Source organism: Tympanuchus pallidicinctus, unplaced genomic scaffold (genome assembly GCF_026119805.1).
Source record: "Tympanuchus pallidicinctus isolate F22 unplaced genomic scaffold, pur_lepc_1.0 scaffold15, whole genome shotgun sequence".
Taxonomy (NCBI): domain Eukaryota; kingdom Metazoa; phylum Chordata; class Aves; order Galliformes; family Phasianidae; genus Tympanuchus; species Tympanuchus pallidicinctus.
This window is the reverse complement of record NW_026294669.1, coordinates 10,420,962-10,438,397: the sequence shown is the minus strand read 5'-3', so window position 1 is coordinate 10,438,397 and position 17,436 is coordinate 10,420,962. Positions and strand designations below refer to the sequence as shown.

At 42.9% G+C, this 17,436-nt stretch overlaps 1 protein-coding gene across 5 annotated transcripts in view; it reads right to left on the bottom strand.

Moving 5' to 3' along the window:
- Positions 1 to 17,436, bottom strand: part of SEMA5B (semaphorin 5B) — a 251,698-nt gene that overhangs the window by 119,565 nt on the left and 114,697 nt on the right. For all 5 annotated transcript variants that reach the window (XM_052676287.1, XM_052676292.1, XM_052676288.1 and 2 more), the window contains exon 4: positions 10,196 to 10,398. In XM_052676287.1, the coding sequence (XP_052532247.1) occupies positions 10,196 to 10,346 (151 nt within the window). In that variant the 5' untranslated portion in view covers positions 10,347 to 10,398. The remainder of the gene's footprint in view (positions 1 to 10,195; positions 10,399 to 17,436) is intronic.

Here is a 17,436-nt window from a genome sequence, read left to right as displayed (position 1 = left end):
GGCATGTCTGCATGAGCCCTTTTTGTTCTTAGAGCAACAGTGTTGTCACATATTACAAAGGTCCACAAGTGGAGTCATTCTGGAATAGCTCCTCCTGGCTAGTGCCGGCTACAGTCACTGGTTATGCTACAATGTAGTAACACCAATCTCCTGCCAAATGGGGAGGATAGCATAGAAAAGCTTCAAGAACCATAAAGAGACCTTAAGGGAGGAAGATTGGGAATTTAAACAAAAAGAATGATCCAGAGACTACATTCCAGAAAATACAACTTGCTGAATCAGCTTATTTTTCAGGGGCTTTGAGTACAGCAGGTATAGGTTCATGTAATGAGGTGGAGCATTCACAAAGCACTGAGGGCCTGCCAAACTCAATGGGCTAAGTAAATACCTGTTCTGCAGCTATATGGACCTATTTCTGTGCAGCATTAGCTTGACCACACATTGAGTGCTTCCCTTATTGCCTCAAGTTTATCTCTTAAAAATTCTCTTAATCCAGCTTACTACTTCATGGCTTGTTTAACTCCTGTGCCAGTATTCACGGCGAGGCACAAATGACATTGATGATTTTTGTAACTGTACAGTCACCTCTCCTTTTAGCTTGCTTAGCTTTGGCACAGGGCAAACATTCAGCAGCTGGCAGATCCTCCAGTTTGCAAGTGCTGAGATCTTGTCCAATCCATCCACTAGCTTGCAGGAGTCTCAGGACTCTGAGCGCTGAATCCCAAAATGACCAACAGATGTAAATCACTTTGTAACATAAAGTCACAGCCTGTGCTTTTGGTATACACTGATTAAATGACCTCTTGTTAGAATTTAACCTATCATCTTAAATCTGTTCACTCGCCAAGGCCTGCTAAGTTAGACCATCCTCTGCATCGTTTATCCTCAGCATTCAGAGCATTTTTGATGAAGCAGACAGTTGCCTGCTAAGAGTGATGTCAGAGTACTCTTTCTGTAAGGTTACTGATCAGAATCCACAAGGAACAAAGCAAGCAAGGCTGCAACCAAAGATCAGATGGCTAATGACTGCGCATGCTACCACGTGGCTTCTGAAACACAGCAAGCGTGGATGCTTCTGAGGCTCCATAAAAGTAACTGTCAACTTACAGTGTTATCTTCATTAGACCAACAATGAATCATATTTTAGCATCAACCTCATTTTAAATTTTAGCTCTCTGTTGCAGGTCACACCACAGGTTAGTGCAATAGTCTTTGAAAATGTTTCACTCCTATTCCCTGCTGAGATGTTTAAAAAAAGCCTCCACAACACAAAAACACCCCACAACTCAGCAAAATTGTCAGGGGAAAGAGAAATCTTTTGATCTGCAGGCAGAGCTAAGCAAACAAATGTGTCAGCACTCGGAGCTCAACTTTACTCAGGAGGCCAGAAAACTCTAGCTGGCTTTACCCCAAAAATCCTCCTACACATGCATATCACCCCGCGTCTTGTCTTCCCATCACCACCTCCACCTCATTACATTCTCTCATTTGTTAACCTGAGCTGTTGAAATCTTTAATTGTACACCAAATATGCCCTAATCCCAACCGCTGCAATATCTAGCTTCATTGCCTTCCTGAATCTCTGATCTCTGTTCATAGTTATGAGGACTTAGAAAGCTGCTGGCATAGTACATTCATTCTACAAAGTAGGCCAACCCTACACCGTGCCCAAGTCAGCAGTTTCCCCCTCTCTTCCCTCAGCATCTAAATCCAATTGTTTTACTCAGTTTACCGTCTTACCCAAGCTAAGCACCCCTCCTACTCCTGCTTTCTTTTTTATCAGCCTTCACCTTCCAGTCATATTTCTATCTCATTTCTTGCCCACTCACTCAATTATTTTAGTGCTGGCCACCTACAAAATTCTTTCCAAGATGAGAGAAATAAGGATCAGCTAACCCACCAGCTGTATGATGTCACCATTATAGATGGCTGCAGATAACCATTTCCTTTCAAATAAGACTGAAGAAGCACAAGAGTTGCTCTCTCCAAGCTGTCCAAGGGCACATGGATAGGAAATAACTAGAGGAAAAAAGAGGCTTTTTCTCTCTTTGTATCAAGAGGGAGAAAAGAGTTCTACCTCTCAAATTCCAAGAAAAGGAAGGAGTTGGAAGAAAAGGCTTTTCTCTTGCCATCCTGAAGGGAAACATGAACGGAAGACCCAAGTCATATGTCCACATAGCCACAGGAATCATAGTAATCATAGCAACCAAATTGTTACCATTTAAAATTATGTCAAGTATAGATGATTTTATGCTTCTCATACACTTCCTCCATGAATTGACCTTGCTGAGCTTCCATCCCAAGAGAGGAATATCATGTACAGATGTAGGCAAGGCTCCAAGTACCCAACAATGCTAACTTTGGAGTCCTCTGTCTTGGGCAAATCATGAAACCATGTAGTGTCTCAAGTCTAAATAGTTAAACCAGTCCATTCATGCTTCATCATCTGTAAGGCATACAATGTGCAGGATGCACTGTTGCTAATGCATACCAAGCATCTTTACTGTTTGTTCCCTAAATTTTGATCATTTCTTCAAAACAAGTGTAGCTTAATTCTTTCAATATGGAGAAAAAAAGAACTTAGTCCAAACCTGATTTTTGCAAAAAATACAATTACGACTGTTTGTTTATTTAGTTTTTTATTATTAATGTGGAGCAGCTGGCAAAACACACCAGTCTGTCAGAAAGAACACAGGGATTCAATCCCAAATAAAGAGAACAACAGATTATAAGCATGAACTAATGCTCACTCTCAGTAAGGGACAGTGTGCTCTTATGCTATCCTGCTGGTCTCCCAAGGAAGGAGTTTAAAGGACTGAGAGTTACATTCCAGCTTCTTCAGATTTTACAGTTCTTCCACATTTCTGCTCCATAGAGGCCAGTTTTGCACCATTCTCTCTTTTGCTTGGGTTCCTCTGACCTATTCACTCATAGCGAAGGGCAGGCAGAAGTTCAGTCAAGAACTACCCCAGGGCAGAGCCAGACAGCACTTGGTGAGTCCCCACCATTAGGGTGGGGGATTGGGAAAGAAGTCGTGGAATGTGAAAGGGACTCTTTCCCCTTCAATGCGATCCCTGTTTCTCAGAGCTGCACAAGAACACAAATCCCAGCTACTGTACAGTATCAGAGACCCTTCACCAGGGATGGCTGCTCACTGCAAACATGGCAAGCCAGTAGACAAAGGGGAGATGCCACAGTGCTGCAAGAATGGAGAATATGGAAAGCCAAATGGGATCCTGGGCTCCATCAGGAGAGGGGTGGTCAGCAGGGACAGGGAGGTGATTGTCCCTCTCTACTTGGCTCTTGTGAGGCCCCATCTGGAGTACTGTGTCCAGGTGTGGAGCCCTCAGTACAAGAAAGACATAGAGATCTTGGAAAGGGTCCAGAGGAGGGCGACTAAGATGATCAGAGGGCTGGAGCACCTCCCCTATGAGGACAGGCTGAGGGAGTTGGGCTTGTTCAGCCTGGAGAAGAGAAGGCTGCGGGGTGACCTCATTGCAGCCTATCAATACCTGAAGGGAACCTACACCCAGGAGGGGAGTAAACTCTTCAAAAGGGCTGACAACAGCAGGACTAGGGGAAATGGATCCAAGTTGAAGGAGGGAAGATTTAGGTTGGATGTTAGGGGGAAGTTCTTCACAAGGAGAGTGGTTAGGCCCTGGAACGGGCTGCCCAGGGAGGTTGTGGATGCCCCGTCCTTGGACGTGTTCAAGGCCAGGTTGGACGGGGTCCTGGGCAACCTGATCTGAATGTGTACGTTTGGTGGCCCTGCTAGGCAGGGGGGTTGGAACTACATGATCCTTGAGGTCCCTTCCAACCTGGGTGACTCTGTGATTCTGTGATTCTGTGATGTGTGGTTGTGAGTGGGGAGTGAGTCCGTTTGCCATATCCAAGGTCATCTGGACCAAAGGTGCATATCTGCACAGCACAGGGCTGCTGGAAGGGATGGAACTAACTTTCCTCAGCAGGCTGTCAACAAAGGCAAATGCTGTGCTGCGTCCCACCACACCTTGTGAAATCAAGCTAACCAGGGCCATGTGCAGCCCCACTGCCAGCTCATCCAGAGCTCTCGTTTGCTTAGCATGTTGCAGTATATTAAAGTATTGTGATCCATTGTATACTGAGACAAGCCCTGCAGCTGTCACACAATCTCTCTTGCTCAGAATGATGAGTGCTCATGCATCACTTGCACCTTCCTATGACGTTCTGATCAGTATAATCCCTCTTTTCAGACAGGAGCAAGCTGCATCTTGGCTCCTACAGCTGTTACGGTCTGATGGAAAAAAACACTCCTTTGTCATTATTCAAACCATCTCCTCCACGTCTGGCGGCAGAATTTTTTTTCCACTATCCTTACAGTTATATGTCTGCACCAGGTACCTGTGCCAACAGAGATGGGGCAAGATTCAACACAATTGTTTTCATGATAAGAATGCAGGATACTGAGAGAAGACAGGGAAAACATGACTGAATTCCCCTTGAGTTTCATTCACAGATCCTCAGATCTGCCATGGAAGAAGATGGGATTTTGATGAACATCCTCAAGAAGAAGCTGACCCTCTTTGCCAGCTCACCAGAGGCTTAACAGGAAAATCTGAGACAAACACGGAATTTGTACTACTTAGCCAATTGTACCTATGAGGACTACAGTTTCCTGTGGATAAAGGCCCCATCATGAATTGATGATACCTATGAATCAGAGGCTATAAAATCCTTTAAGAGTTTCGAAATGAACCTCTTCTCATAACCATCAGTGTTTTTAAGTTGGAAGCTGGCTAATAATAGCACAGGATTATCAAAGACCAGAGATCGACAGTGACCTCCACCTCTTTTATTAATATGCTGTAAAACAGAACAATCCCCTCACATAAAATACAAATCTGAATTTTGCAGCTCAAGCACTTCCATTAAAAACATTGCCAGGATTGCCCAGTGCTAGTAAAGTGAAAGGATGGGTGATATATGAAAAAGTGGAGTTTTAAGCCAAAGCACAAGAGTTCTTCAGGATTTTATCTGCATCTCCCAAAGCCAGAAATGATCAGAAAAATCTCTAACTCAGTCTGCTGTGTTTTACAGACAGAGACTTTCTTCCAGTTCCTCCTATATTAAGCTGAGGAACACACTGGTTTCTGAATCACTTGATTCAGCCATCTTAGAAAAACAAGTTGATCAATTGGACCTGTGGTAGTAGAACTTGCTGGAAACAAAATTATATACTAGAGTTTATATTCACAGCCTTGATATGTCAGTTCCACGCACCTTGACTGCAGCCTTCCCAAGTACATAAACACACACTTGGTTCCAGTTCCACAAACACACTGACTTCAAGGTAAACATATATTAAGTGCTTGACTGAGCTGGGGCTATTCCTGATTTTCCAGGGCAAGCCTGCATGATTAAACAAGAGTACTTCTTACGAGAGCGCTAGTACTAAACTGAACTTTATTAAAACATAATCACATCCTTGAATGGAAGGTTTTAGGAGAACATGATATATTAGCACTCACCAGGAGCAGATACGGTAAATAAATGAGGACTGCCATGCCACTGACTCGGATTTACTTGGTTACGAAACCACGCAAAGTAAACTCTGAAAGTGAGAATCAGGTCTCTGTAATGTTTTTGTTTGCACTGAAGAAGAAAAGCACTTTGCTTTGCTTCTCGCTCTGATTCCTTTCACCAAACTACTGCCATCTGGGATCTGAAAGGAGCCAGCCACTGGGCCAGAGGAAGGACCAAGCCCATGCTGCTGCCAGCCACTGTTGCACCAGTGCTATCTCTGGAAAACATAAATAAGCTGCTCTGCTGCTGAGCAAGGATTTTCATGGCTTTGGTCTACGTTATCCTCCTTTGGTGACCTGTGTAGCTGAGCACACTCTGCCTCCTGAAGCTCCACTGCATCTCTCCTGATTGCCAGCAATTCACTCTGTCTAAAGCCTCTTGTGAATGAAGGGCACTCTTCCAACACCCCTCTCCTCTTTAAGGCCTCTTTAAGGCACACTGAATCATTTCTTCAATCAAATCTCATTGCATTGGTTTGGGAAGTGCCTGGACATCACTAATGGGGAAGTGTCAAAGAACTAGTGTCATTATTGTTATAATTATTCTTACAGAATGAAAAATACACTGACAGCTGTTAGGTGTAATTTTTGGATGTTTGGCCTGAGAGCAAATTAATTCCCTGACCACTCCATATTTATGGCTTTATTAGTCATAATTTTCAAACAAATTCTATATCAATCCTGAGAAAGAAAATATCAGCTTCATTTGCCACAGTTTCATTTTTCAAGATTGAAAAGGAAATTACCACAAGGCTTCCTTAATAGAAACAAAATCTAAACCAAACTGCTCAGAAGGTCAAGTATTCCACAGCATCCCAATCTTACGCACAGGATGCCACCAGTCACAGGTTAACACTCCATCATCTGTTACATTTGGAGTCCTCATGTGGAGATTCAAGGGCAGCAGGGATATGAGCTAGAAGTCAGTTCTCCCATAATGTATTTTGCTTTCCCTTTAACGTTTAGCCTGGTATACCTCTCAGACTTCCCGCAATCCCAACCACTGTTAACTAAAGATTTGGGTTGGATTTTCAAAATCTCGCTTGTTCAAGAAAAGTGTAAATCTTTATCAGAATTTCCTAGGGGGCTCTCTGAGCTGACTTGTGGAGCTGATGGATGCTAATGTGCTTTTTTCCCCCATCAGCATACAGTAAAGGGAACAACGTATTAGTGGCCAAATGAAAAATGGTGGGGGTGTTCAGTAAAATGTCAGGAACCTTCAAAAGAAATAAATCATTTCTTATTATCCTTCAGCCCACAAGTTTAAAACAGCTTTTGCTTCCAATGCAACAAGCAAATACTTAACTGTTCCCCACAGATCTCAGAATTTGAGGCTGGCCACATTTCAATAAAATGTTCAAAGAAAGAAAATATTGAGAAAATATACAGTAAGCTACATTCAAACAAGCCGAATCACATTCATCTGATAGAAGGCAATAATTACAGTCTGAAGTAAAATTCCAGATTTAAACACTCTCAAACTAATTCACTTTAAATATCTGGGGCCACAGACAGAGTAACTTGCCTGCTTATAGCAGAGACTGAGGACCAGAAAACAGTCAGATGCTATATGCCCAGAATTCACACCAGCCTTGATTATATAGACTGCAAAGCTGAGATTTGCTGTCTTGAGAAGATCTAGGATATAAGCTACTCAACCAGGTCTACCTCACTCATATGTTTCAGCATAAGATCTTCTGGGGACAAAGAAAAGCTGCAGTTATTAAAGCAGAGGAGCACAAATACTGTAGTTTCAGCTTATACAAACTGCCATGACCCAGAGCAAAAAGCGCTGCCAGACAGAATAGAGAAGGACATGGAGATTCTACACAGTTCTCCTGAGCAGGGTGATCTAATGGATAAAACTAAAGAGAAAGAAATAATGAGAGAAACTGCAAGTGAAAACCTGTCTACAACTTTCCAGTTAAGCTGTGAACATCCAAGTGATTCATATAACACAGATGAGTTTGCAGACTTTTGAGCACTTCCTTGGTAAACAAGCTGAAACCAAACTCTGCATCCATTACAGACATATAAGCACATGTCAGTCATGGCTCTGGCCTCTTGAAATAACAGATCTTATACAGGATTGCCATGGCAGACGGTGTTCCTGGCTTTCCCAAGGGGCATGTTACAAAGAAGCTCCAAATATCTTTAATGAATAACAGTTTAATGAATAACATAGTTTGCTGTCTAAGAGGCAGCTGTATAATAATGATACTGTTGAGAAATTGTTGGTATGGCAAGGGCATAGGCCAGTTGCAAATACAGGGAGCATCTCTTCTTGCAAGATACACACAAAGACTGGAGAAAAAAAAAAAAAAAAAAAAGATCATAACTGAAAGAAACACGAAACATTTTCTCTGGTTTTAGACTTCCCAGAGTGGCCTGTAGTGGAGCTGAGCTGCAATGATGTACTGCTTAGTTAAGCAGGACTTGTATGCATGTGTGCATGCACCAATAAATATAAAAGGACACACTAAGAATATATATGACTTGTTTTACTAATTTCTCAGCTCACTGAAAAACAAACAAGCATGCAAGATCCTTCATGTAGCCACCCACTCACAAACAGGTAATAAGACACCATCAGCAGGCTCCTGGGAAGTAAAAGATCATTTTGTTATTGATCTAACAAGGGAAATCAAACTTTAACAGGATTTCCTATAAGCACAGAGTAGAACAATCTAATTATGAAAATTCCAAACTGGGTATGTTATTATTGCTGGTGAAATCATATGGTGAGCATCATTTATAAGTCCCAGGGAAACTGGGGCAGCATTGCAGTAGTTAGGTGCTGTATGAACACCCAGGACAGCATAGCAGCACAAATGCCTGGCCCAGCCTCACAGCCTTTATGTGGTCAGCTAGGAAAAATCATTCAGCTCACAGCCTTTTCCCAGTCCCCACCTCACTTTGCAGTGCAAACTTCAAAATTCATGCCTGATCAAAACAAAGCAAATTGGCAGATCTCAAGTGTAGCCGTCATTCCTTCAGAGAAGTACTGATGTTGACTGCCAAAAAATGCCCACCTATTCCTCAAAATCAGGAATCAGGGCTCCCATGTTCCCTGCAGAATAGTTTATCTGAGTGCTGGGTCCCAAAGACATACTCTCAGTAAACACGAAGTTTGGTGCTCCTGGCTAATAGGAAGAGAACACTTTTCCTTCTTTCTGTATCTAAAACATCTTCATTATTGAATTATCTATTTAAATATCCAACTGAGTTCCAACATGTTTTTAGCTGCAAGGATTTCTCTTTTCACCGTCCCCTGTTAAACAGACAGCCAGACTAACTTGGCAATTAAAATAAAGGTGTATTTACCCATTTTACTTGAGCAAGGTTAGAGCCAGTGCCATATCATGTAGGCTTAAAGATTTTGCTAATTTACTTTAATCCATTTAAACCTTTAAAACACAGATAACGGGAAACAGACAAGAAACCTCTTGCACTTTCCAAATGAAGAGACAGTCATTTCCTCCTCTCTAAAGAAGGGTAAAACTCTCTAGAACAACCCGGAAAGGTCAGCAAAGAAGCCTTTGACTACTTTCTTCCTGGAAACCCGATCTCAAAGGTCACGAAACAACCGCTAAATTACCTTTAGCAAAGAACGTAACCAGAGACACATTGCAACGTACTTAATTGCCTTTAGCAAGAATGTAACAAGAGATGCATGGCAGGGCCTTAAATGGGAACCTAGATCAATACTTCAACATTTAGGAAGAAACCACTTTTAGCAAGGAGATTCAGAAGCTGATGATGAGCTTAAGGCTGGAGTGAATGCAGAAACAGCAGCAACAGCAGCATCGTGGGCTAAGTGCCATGCAGGCAGACTGCCGCATAGGGGTACATATACGCTCATGGAAAATCCATCTGGATGAGAACAGGGATAACCCAGTCTTTCAAAGGAACAGTAAAAAGATTGGCCATATTTTTGTGTGGCATAGCAGGACGCTGAAGTAATAAATCTTAGAACTGTAGAACCATAGAATCTTTTCAATTGGAATGGACCCTTAAAGGCTATCTGGTCCAACTCCTCTGCAGTAAACAGAAACATCTACAGCTTGATCAGGTGCTCAGAGCCCCATCCAACCCAGCCTTCCAAGTTTCCAAGGATGTGCCTTCCACAAAGGCAAGATGAGTGTCTAAGTGAAAGAGACAGAAGAATTACTGGCTGAGGTGGTAGATACATTCCCCAAAATGTCAACAAACAACATGGCAGCCGTGTGGTGCAATTTTAAAGCAGTTTAATTCTCCTGCATTCAGTCATGTCCAAACTCTCTGTCGCTTTTCACTTATTACCTCTGTAGCTCCAGCCAGCTGTGAGAGGTATATAAACACACGAAACGCAGTTTCAGTATAGTACAAGATCTCAGGGAGACTGTAGCAGAACTGGAAGGAGAGGCTCTTAGACCAGTAGTTCCAGAATGCCCAAAGTGACTGCTATGAAACCTCAGAGGGAAAACCCTGCAGAGCTTCAAAGTGAATGCAGTTCACCAGGCCACTTGCACTGACCTGTGGATAGCAGGTGTAAGCAAAACAACACAGACTAGACCCTTCTCCATAACAACACCAGGAAGGACTTCAAAATGAATCATCCTACTGGAACTTGAAACAGAAACAGAAGCTCTTACCTTCAAAAGCAATTGTGGGGTGTTCTTTCCTGACACACTGCTGTTCAGCTTCAGAGTATTCAGGTACATTCTGTGATGCTGAGAGATGAAAAGCAAGAAGAAAAAGGCTTGGCAATGACAGGGAAATGGCCTTTAATCTTGAAACAACCATGACTGAAGGGCAGTTGCAGATCTAGCTTCCAAGGTGGGCCCAGGGAGGATACCTGAAATACAAATAATTCCACTTTCAGAAAGATTATGTTTATCCAAAGTTTGCAGCATAGGTAGGGGAGGATGGAATTCCCCTTTCATCCCAACCCTACCTGTGGTAAGTACACATGAAAATAACCCACAAAACAGCATTTAAAAAACAAATGACCCAATTTACAACTGTATTTGAGCTTCTAGCTTCAAAGGCAGATGTAGTGCACAGCTTTCTAGATATCTCTGTGTAGCTTTGGGGCACATGTCCTTATAGAGTACCCAGTGTGCAGTGGGCAGCACTGACAACAAGACATCACCAGTGCTCCAGGTGTAAATGTGTCCCAAGTGTGGACTCCTCACTCTTCCACTTCACAGGAGGAGTATTTAAATGTTGTGTGACAATCAAGAGATTGCTCTGGGTAGGCCAACATCAGAACACATGCAATTAATACAGTTGTAACAGGAGGTTTATACATTTTACCGCTGCTGTTTTAGATGTCTTGAAACAAGAAAAGCCAATTTAAAGGTGTTGCCAGGAAAGTGCTAATTAAGGTGTAACATAAAAATTAAAAGATCTTAATGGGGAGAAGGGTGAGAAGTGAGTCAATTGCCTGTGTTACTACAGGATGTCACAGCCACATGAGCTAAGGCACAGCTGAGGAGGAGGAGCTCTTGTCTCAGGTAGAAGGGCAAGCCCTGCCTCTCCTACAAGAGCAGTTGGTAACAACAGGAGCACAACAGGTACAGCTCTTTGAGCTCCCTGGGGCTACCAGGCCTGAGGCAGGGGATGGAGGATTAATTAGCTCCTGCTACCGCTCTCTAAGATGCTGAAGCAGCTTAAGAAAATCTGCATTGCCAAATTTAATCTTTCCAATGAGCACATTGTTTTTTTCCTATGTAACTCATAGGAAACTATGAGTTTCCTATGTAACTCATAGTTCAATTAATGCAAACACATGTTTTCAAACAAATGAAGCCTTCTATCATTGAATCTTATCTACTGATAAAGCTGATTCTGATTTAATTCACATATAATGAGATTTTCAATTCCAGTGGGTGCCGTGATTCCTAAAGGTAACACAACAGTCAGCTCCTGCAGTGCCCAGTGCCTCTCTGGTTTTGCTAGCAGTCCCCCAAGTGAGCCCCTCCAGTGAGCTGAAGAACTCAGACTGGAGTCCAATAACACAAGACACTAGTAAGCAATGGCAGGCTTATGGCAAGGGCCAACTCCAACATGTGGGACCATGCTGTGGAGCATCAAGGAACTGGGAGAAGTTCCTGAAGGTCTTTGGGCATCATGGGAGCAACAACAGACTGCTTACAGCAGCAGTGGGAGACAGCAGGTTTGAAAGATGAATCCTGTTTTATTCTTAAGTGTATTCTCTGTGATTTTAAACACAGGCATATAGAAGTGCATCCATTATGCATGTCCTCAGCAGTCGCACTGTACCACTGAAAATAACATTGGCATACAGGAGCCGGGGACATTACAGAGATTTGGTTTCCTTACTGGCAAGAGTGAGAGATTACAGCATTTCACATTATTTTTTTTTTCAGCCCTATATACAGATTTTATGTAGGGCTGTATAAAATCCCCTTCCATTTCTCCAGTGGAATTTCTACAGTGTTTCCCTATAGAGCTGTGGAGCTTTTTTTGTTTGTTTGTTTTTTAACACAGCAAATACAATGTTACATTAAAAACTGGACTGGCAGAAGTCAGGGGCCTGAAATCATTCAAAGCCAAAGCCAAAAGAGTGTTCAGTCATTAAGCACAAGCATACTGTAGGGCATACATAAATGGGCACTGTGGCATCTCAGATGATGGAGATGTTACTCAAGTCACGCTATAATACTAGTTACTGATGATGGAGCACCAGATTATATTTTCAGCCATTGGTTTAAATGACAACTTTTTTTCAGTATAGATCCAGAAGTTAAATGCAGCACACAGCTGTGGACTCCAGGGAGATGTGTTTGTATAGCTCTCAGATCCACTGAAAGTTCCAGCAGAGACAAAGCCAAATTTCCCTTTGATAGGAGATGGTTGTTGTGGGAAATGCAAAAGAAGCAAAAGGACTTCTTCATGTCAGAGATCATTGCTGGGAACTGGAAGAGACAGGCACAGAAATCTCACTTTATGCATGCTGTACTCCTCCCAGTACAGCTGTGATTATCTAAGCCAGAAATAAGGTAGTAAGCTAAGCAGACTTTTGATCTGAGTCAATATGGCTGTTTTCATGTGCTAACCATCCAAAAAAATGACCTCAAGTCAGGTGAACAAAAAATCTTACAAATTAGATAAGAGTGCTTGAGGACACAAAGCAGAGCTCTCCCACAACCCTCCAACACTTCTCTAAGGCCCCGTGTGGTCCAGAAGCAGCAGATGAGTAAATCCAAGCTTCACACTCAACAGTCATGAAACAATAAGTTTCATACAAGAGAGCTTCATAACATCCCACAGATTATTCTGTGCCAAAGCAGAGTACATTTACTAGTGTTTTGTCTGGACTAGTCGTAAAATGTGCCAAGTAGCTGGATTTCTGCCACTTTCCCTGGGAGATTTTACCTCAGTCCAAGACACTTCAGAGTTCCTTAGAAAGCTGTAACCAGTATTTAGGGTAAAGTTCCATCTCCTTTTTCCTTGTTGTCACAAGGAAATCCAAAGTGTGCTTGAAAATCAAAAATTGATATGAAGTGGAAATACACAACTGAAGAAAGATAAAAAAAGAAACAATATAAAAAGCCCATATCCTTCTCTATGTCAGCTATCTCTTGCACCCAATTACAAACACGAAATCTATTAAATGAAATCTGTGCTATGTGTAGTCCTGGACTGGTGTTTGTGATCAGCGAGTCAGTGGGTAAATACCAGCTTGGTCAGAGGCAAAAGAAGCCTTAGAGCACCAGCTCAGATAGTGGATAGCATTGCAAGCAGTTACTCCACCAATCCACCCATTCCCAACCTGCCTTGGTCATTTTCTTTTCAATATTTTAAGAGTCCCTAACTAAGTTGTTGCTATTTCCAGCTGCTGCAATTTTATTTCCAAAAAACCCCATACTCTCAGATGAACAAGTGCTGTATGCCCAAGGAGAGCAGCTGTAGGCCTGACTAAAAGTGTAAACGCTTGAATTCTGCTGGGGATGGCTGGACTTGAGCCTCCATTTTGTCCCAGCTGCAGATGTTCACTGAGAGGGATGGTGGGGAGGTGCTCAGGATCAGCCCTCTAAGCCACGTCCCAACCACATCCCAGCCTCGCTGCTGGAACTTGTCCTAGCCCTAAGCCCTTTAGATACAGTTTAAATACTATAAAAAGAGTTGCTCTTATTAAAGTCTCTCTGCTCAAAATGGCTTAGGGCTTTAGAAATCAGCTGTCAAAGTTCCAGTGCAGATGAGAGACAAGAGCTGAAATCCCTGGTTAAACTCAAATCCCCGGCAGGACACATCACTTCAATTCTTTATTTGCTCATCTTTGATGTATCTTTACCACCTTAGCTGCTACCTCCCTCCAAAATGAAGATACATTTTAAAAAAAAAAAAAAGAAAGAAAGAAAATGTCCAATAAGATGGTGTGCCCAAGTCTTTCTGCCATCTCCCCACTGAGAGTCTGGCAGCCCCAGACTGTGTTGGGGCCCTTCTCTCCCCTGTCCTACCACATGCAGAGAATCCTTTTGGCCCTTTGCCACAAAGGTCAGCACATTTGGGCTCCACAGAGAGGCATTTTATAAGTCATGACTCCTGCCACCATCCTCTCATCTCCTCTGTCAGGTTCCTTAAGCTCATGTGCCTCTGGCACAGTGGTTCAGGACGGAACTAGAGCTGCTCCTCTTGGGGGCATTGCTTGGGCTGAAATGGCAGCCCCAGCATCTCTATGAGCACAGATATCCCATTTCTCCCCTGGTACCTTTCATGGCAGCCCAATAGGGACTTCACCCCTTGCTCCAGCACAGCATTTGGGGCATCCCCTTCCATCCCTCCTGGGACACGAGCCTATTCCAACTCATGCTGCACTGCATCACTGCAACTCCATTGATTTCATAGGACCTAATCCTGATTTACAGAGGGTAACTCAGATCAGGCCCCCTTTGACTAAAGCTCCATGTCTAAAAGAAAAATACCTTCAATCAATCTTCAAGGCTTTAAAACAAAGCACACTTTAAAAATGGCTGTACCAGGAATCCATATCCTGCTTTCCTCTGACTGTAACTATCATTTTGACTTAATAAAACGTGACAGTAAAGTTTAAGGATAAAAGAAAATGCTTCATCTTTCATTTTAAAGAAAAGAGATGCCTTTAAAAAAGGCTAAAAAAGGAATCTCTTGAAAAAGCATTAATTCTTCCATTCAGGATCTTTTGTCATTGGCGCTGCTATAATTTTATTAGAATGGAGACCAGAGAGGAGAACAGCAGTAGAAAGAGGTGAATGCTAAAGTATTCCAAAAAAAGCACTGGGAGAATAAAGGAAATAAATAAAAACATTACAAAGCACAACAGCTTGGCAATGCAGCTGTGATGGGCTGGCACAGGGCAGCAAGGCCTCGGTCCTTCATCCCTGTGCCTCTCCATGCCCTCTCCACCCATCCTCACCCCACGCTTCCCTGCATAACCCCAGGGCTACCTTTTACAACAGACCAGAGGCCGGCATCAGGGTAGGAGCAAGGCACACAGGCTCTCCTGAGGCAAAGCAGAAGTTCTGTGCTCACCGCTGGGTGCTCCCCAGCTCCTTCCACATCCACCCCAGCATCACAGAGGGTTTTACGTCAGGAACAAAACAATCAAGATCTCACAACCCAGGTCACTTCATTATAACCTTTCTGTTACCCAGATCTATCTAAATTATCCAGTTCACTCTTTGCAGAAGAGAAATCAGTTTAACTCAATATGCTGCTATTTTTACAGCACGGTCACCAGCTGCAGACTCCTGCAACCCAAACAGATCTTCACCCTTCAAGAAGGCCCTTAAGAACTGGAACCTCATAGAAAAAGCCCCCATTAGATAGAGCTGAATCAACAATAAAAGCCTGTGTAACAGAGCAAAACACACTGTGCCGCTGGGATGTGGTCAAAGCTGGTGGGCATTAATAAATACCTGCTCTGCTGACACTAGGTCCTGTGAATGGTGTGAACCTGACCACACATTGAGTCTATCCCCAGCTGCTTCCAGATGCCCACCTCAAAGGGCTTTACATCTTTCTTTGACTAGCTACACATAATAAAAAGACGTGAGGAGTTTTGTGAGAGTTTGTCTGCAAAATGAATTTAGCACTTGTGAAAAGGTGCCTGCGAGTCTGAAGTCCTTTGTTTATCCAAAGGTTGGATTTGGCAACGAATGCTTGCACACATTTATTTCCCTAATGGTATACTTCCACGTTATCCAGAAGACCCCAACAGTGGTCCTGGAAGACCTTCCCTGCACTGGGTACTGTGGGACTGCCCAAGCAGAAATATTTTGGTGGTTCTGGCACCTCTGTTCTTGCTCAACATGTGATGTAGAGTCCTCTGCATGGCTGTTATAAATCCAAAGTGCCAGACATGCTGCTGACATGCAGATCAGTGATGTAAGTGCAGTACATCCAGCATCACGCTTACTGCAAATAGCCCATTGGCTGTAAGGGTCTCTGTCTGTCTTGAGATTTGGTAATTGAGACCACAGACTTATGCCTTAAGCTGTGGAAACACAGCAGCTTTTCTCCAAGTTGCCTCTTGCACATTTGCAACCACCATGACCAGCCAGTGTCACTCTAACGCTGGCACTCTAATACTGCACAGTCTGGAGATGCTGACCTTTTTGGGAAAACACTAAGAAGATGAAATTAAAAAAAAATAATCTGATTTCTCCTGTGATCTAAAGTATTCTCAGAATGTGAGCCTCCAGCAGACAAAATGCAAGCCATATAATCATCACACCAACAAACCAATGCCCTTCCTGACAGTCAGCCACAAGACATTTCCCCTAAAGCTTTGTTTTTACAGTTTCAAGACCCCAGTGCAGGCTCTAAGGCCAACGCCTTGCCACATAACAGACATACAGCTTAATTCTAACTACAGGAGGAGAAGCATATAGCATTCTATAGTGCTGGATCCAAGTTTCAGACTGCTCGGAGAGAACAATATATTTTGCTGCAGCATCTTCTTGGCACTGCACAGCACTGGTTATCATATGGAAACCTTTGGCCAGAAGACAATCAAGTGGTCAATATATACCCCAAATCCAAACCTCTGTTCAAATTCTGGGGTACCAAAAGTGTAGTACTATATTTCCTGCTAATCTGAGATCTTTAGCACAAGAATTACTATGTGGAGTCATGGTGAGATACTTTTAGTGCTTCTCTCAGAACGATATTTAGGCAAGAGAACGTGAAACATGGCAGTGACCCTTCTGGCTGCCTTCCTTTAATGAACTGGAACCCTAATATTCACTGCCCACAGATTTACATTGCCTAAATAGCCTATAGGATGGTCCCAAACCTGTAGTATGTCCCTTCCCCTAAATTCCCAGATTCCAAGATGATGCAGGATTTCATTTAAATCCTATGGTCTATGACCCAGCTCCATGCTGGAAAGGAAGGGACAAATATCTGACACAATCCCCATGCTCAGGTTTTTGGTAAATCCAAATGTTCAGCTAAAACCTCAGCCCTGATGTAGCCTGCTAATGGCATGCCTTGGCTTCAGAGCAGTACTCTGCTACCCTGAAATGCTTTATAAAAGCCAAGACAGACAGAAATCTCACTGTCATCTTCCAGGAGGCAGGGTCTCAGCACACATTTGGGGGGTGATATCGTTTTAATGCACTCAGAGGCCAGGCTTTCCAGAGATGAATTATTTGTAATGAATTCCAATCACATGGAGCTCCAGCCCCCACACCTTCGCATTGCATATATAACCAAATTAGTTTAGAAGATGTAAGTTATTCAGGGACTTAGCTGTTCAGTCTGGCCTTGGAGGATTTGCTCTCATTATGGCTTTTATGCAAATTCTGTCCTCCAAATCTCTTCTGAATCAATTATTACTAGATTAATTTAAACATGTCCACCTGGGGTGCCTGTATATCATGTG